The sequence below is a fragment of the Papio anubis genome, chromosome 17, assembly GCF_008728515.1.
Source record: "Papio anubis isolate 15944 chromosome 17, Panubis1.0, whole genome shotgun sequence".
NCBI lineage: Eukaryota > Metazoa > Chordata > Mammalia > Primates > Cercopithecidae > Papio > Papio anubis.
The window spans coordinates 1,012,740-1,016,246 of record NC_044992.1 but is presented as its reverse complement, the minus strand read 5'-3'; the positions used below and the strand labels follow the sequence as shown (position 1 = coordinate 1,016,246).

The window sequence follows — 3,507 nt, the reverse complement described above, 5'->3', positions numbered from 1 at the left end:
AGCGTTTATGTGGGCCAAGCACTATTCTAGTGCGTTAAATGCATCGTCCCATTTAGTCTCCAAAACAGCCTATGATGTAAGTACTTATTCTAGCCCGTTATACAGATGGGAACACCGAGGCTCAAAGCCGCCAGGTGATTGGCCCAAGATCACTCAGCTGGTCATTGAGGAGACGGAAGTTCAGAACTGTGACATCCCTCCCACGGTACTCACGGGGCTGCTGCGCCAGGATTCTGCCTGCAGGGGTGTCCTTGCTATTTCCAGGCTGAGAGCGTGACAGGGTGGGGGAGTAGAACCCTTACTTCTTTCTTTCCTTTTTTTTTTTTTTTTTTTTTGAGAGAGTCTCACTCTGTCGGCCAGGCTAGAGTGCAGTGGCACAATCTCGGCTCACTGCAACCTCTGCCTCCCGGGCTCAAGCAATTCTCATGCCTCATCCTCCTGAGTAGCTGGGATTACAGGCGTGTGCGCTACTACACCCAGCTAATTTTTGTATTTTTAATAGAGATGGGGTTTCACCACATTGGCCAGGCTGGTTTCAAACTCCTGACCTCAGGTGATCCACCCGTCTCGACCTCCCAAAGTGCTGGGATTACAGGGGTGAACCACTGTGCCCGGCCCCCTTATTTCTTTCAGTCCTGGAATTTAGGAAAGCAGGACTTGCTGGTCCTTGTATCATGTTTCCAGATGATAACTACCTGAGGGTGAAACACGGCTACAGCCTTGTCCAAGCTGGTTTCTCCTAAGATCCTAATAGTACACAAACAGTTACAGCTTGTGAACACCTTGAACACCTTCTGTGTGCCAGAAACGGTCCTTTACGAACCACTTACAATCCTCACAGCCACCCTGGAATCATTATTCATGTCAGAGGGGAGGAACTAGAGGCTGAGAGAGGCGGCTGAGCAGGGGCTGGACTGGGGCAGGCCTGGCTCTTTCCTTCCCACTGGCAGCCCGTGGCACTGTGGGGCTCGGCGGGCAGGGCTGGGCCCAGCATCTCACGTGTTGCTGCTCCTGGCTAGACCCCACGTCCCCGCTGAGTAGAGTCAAAGCCTTCCCGTGGTCTGTGGCACGCCTTCCTGTGCAATTGGGAACCCTAAGGGCTGTGGCTGGGGACAGGATGCCGAGCGCGCCAGCCAGGGCTGGGGTTTGCAGACAGCACAGGCATTTTTAGTTGCAGTGGTGGGCCTCACCCCACGTGCTCTGGGAAACTCTCCCTGGGTTTATGCCTAATGGCGTTTCTCTAGCTTCTGTGGGATCCCCACTGTGCTGCGGGGAACCCTTCCCTCTCCTGTTGGCAAGAACCCAGCTCTCCCCCAGCACCTCTGGGCTCTGGCCTAGCAGGCAGCCCCTGCCGCATTAGACCCTTAGCCTGATCCGGGCCAGACACCGGCTCATCTCAGACTCAGGTCAGCTCTCTGGACAAAACTCCCGGGGCAGCTGGCTGTGCCTCTCACTCGCTCAGCCAGCTTGACCTGAGGCCCCTCTGCCCTCACTAAACCCCCTCCCGAGAATCCTTCCTGGGTTCCAAGTCGGCCCCTCATCATGGGGGCCCTGGGCCACAGTTCCCTGGGAGTTCTTCTTGCGTGTCGCTCGAGGTACATGCACGCAGGAGTCACAGGCCTCCAATCCTCAGCCCTGCCCTTGGCCTCCTTCCCTGAGACCCGGCCAGACTCTCCCTTCGCTGTGGCTCACTCCAGGCAGGTCCAGAGATGGGGCTGACCGCATCGCTACCCTCCCAGGCCCCCTTGACCCCTCTCCTGATCATGCCCTCTCCCACCCCAGGGGACGCAGGGAGGGGGTCTCTGGATGTCTTTTTCCTCCCTTTGGGCCCCCACAGTGCTCAGCCACACCTGGGGTCTTGCTATGAACGAGTTCCCCCAGGCGCCGACCTGTGGGCCTTAGGCCCCGCCCAGCGTTCCAAGGCGAGCCCCGGGCCCTCAGGCGTTCCTGCCACCCTGGGCCACTGGGCCCACTGGAGTCGTGGTATCGGACAGAAATGAGTTTTTCCTTTTTATTTGGCTGCTGCTGCTGCCTCTCCCAGATCAGGCTTGGGCAGCAGCGCAGGCAGGGGAAGGGGACTCCGCACTCATGTTCCCACGAGACCACAGCAGGCCCCACCCGCACTCCCACGCTCCCACAAAGCCCTCACTGCTGCCCCAAAGCCCTCACTCTCCTAAAAGCAGCGAGAGCACACAGGGCTCGGAGGCGCAGGGGTGCGAGGGGGGCTCCAAGACGAGTTCGAGTCTAAGATGAGCTCAGGATCTTGAGCCTTTCTGGGAACTGCCTCCCCAGGTTGGGATGCGGGGGTTAGGGTTAGAGCTCCTTCTCTCTGGCCCAGGCTGGGATGTGGGGGGCAGCCTCAGGCCCCAGAGCTCCTTGTTTCTAGGGAGGCCGCGTCTCTTTCACGCCAGGTCTCAGCCCGTCCAGTTCTGCTCTTGTCCAGGACGCTTTTGCAGTCCCGGCTTTTGTAGTCCAGCTGCCAGCACGGCCTCCCTCCAGCCCCGCTGGTGCCTCGAGGCTAGTCAGGAGCGCGGGTGGCCCATCCTGGGAGCGGCTCGCAGGTAGCCCCGCGGCCAGGGAGGCAGCCCGGCAGAGGAAGGCCCCGGACAGCGGCGCCAGCTTCCCCAGGAGGCCTGGGCTAGGCCCGGCCCCTCGGCCACCGCGCTGGGCCGTCTCGGGGGCGCGTGCGGGGGGCACGAGGCACAGCGGGGCGCAGACGGCACCGAGGGGTGGGCGGTGTCTGGGCGTGCGAGGCTGGGCCCTGCAGGCGTCCGGGGGCTGGCGCCTGTGTCTCCGGTGTCCCCGCGCGCAGCTGGGCCGTGGCACTCCAGGTGTCCGCAGGGCTCGCGGGGCGCGGGGCTGGCGCGCAGGACCAGGGAGAGCGCGGCGATGCGGTGGATGGCTCTGCGCAGCGTGGCGATCTTGGAGAGCCTCTTGCCGCCCAGGTCGTGCCGCAGCGCCCGGCGCAGCGCGTTGAAGGCCTCATTGTAGTCCAGGATGCGCTTGCGCTCCCGCACGTTGGCCGCCATGCGCCGCGCCTTGGACCGCACCGGCCGCGCGCGCCTCCTCCCAGCCGGCTCTTCTGCCTCGCCCTGGCCAGGGGAAGCGCCGTTCGCCCCCCGCACCCCCAAATCACCCCCAGGTTCGGGGCAGGGGCCCCCCAAGTCCTCCGCAGAGCCTTCGGCCCCCTTCCGCGCCCTGAGGCCTAGTCCTGGCTCGCCCCGCAGCATGGCCTCCCCGGGCCCTCACCCTCTGCCCCAGTCCCGGCCCTCTGCCCTCTGCCCCGGCCTCGGCTCGCTACGCGGACGGTCCCCGGCTCCTGGGACTGGACACTCCCGAGACAGGCCCCCTCCAGCTGGGCTTTATGGCACCACGCGGCGCCCCGCCCTCCCATCCATCCATCTCCCTCCTCCTGCATTATTACCGGCCTCCAGGTAGGTCGGCGAGGGAGGAACCGAGGGGAAGAAGGAAAGCAAGGATCTTGTAAGGTTCTTGCAGGTTCTTGTA

At 62.9% G+C, this 3,507-nt stretch overlaps 1 protein-coding gene across 1 annotated transcript; it reads right to left on the bottom strand.

Annotated features, from left to right (window-relative positions):
- Positions 1-341: 341 nt before the first annotated feature.
- BHLHA9 (basic helix-loop-helix family member a9) lies at positions 342-3,230 on the bottom strand. The gene has a single exon (XM_003912048.3). The coding sequence runs from the start codon at positions 3,228-3,230 to the stop codon at positions 2,523-2,525; it is 708 nt and encodes a 235-aa protein (XP_003912097.3). The 3' UTR covers positions 342-2,522.
- Between the last annotated feature and the right edge of the window lie 277 nt (positions 3,231-3,507).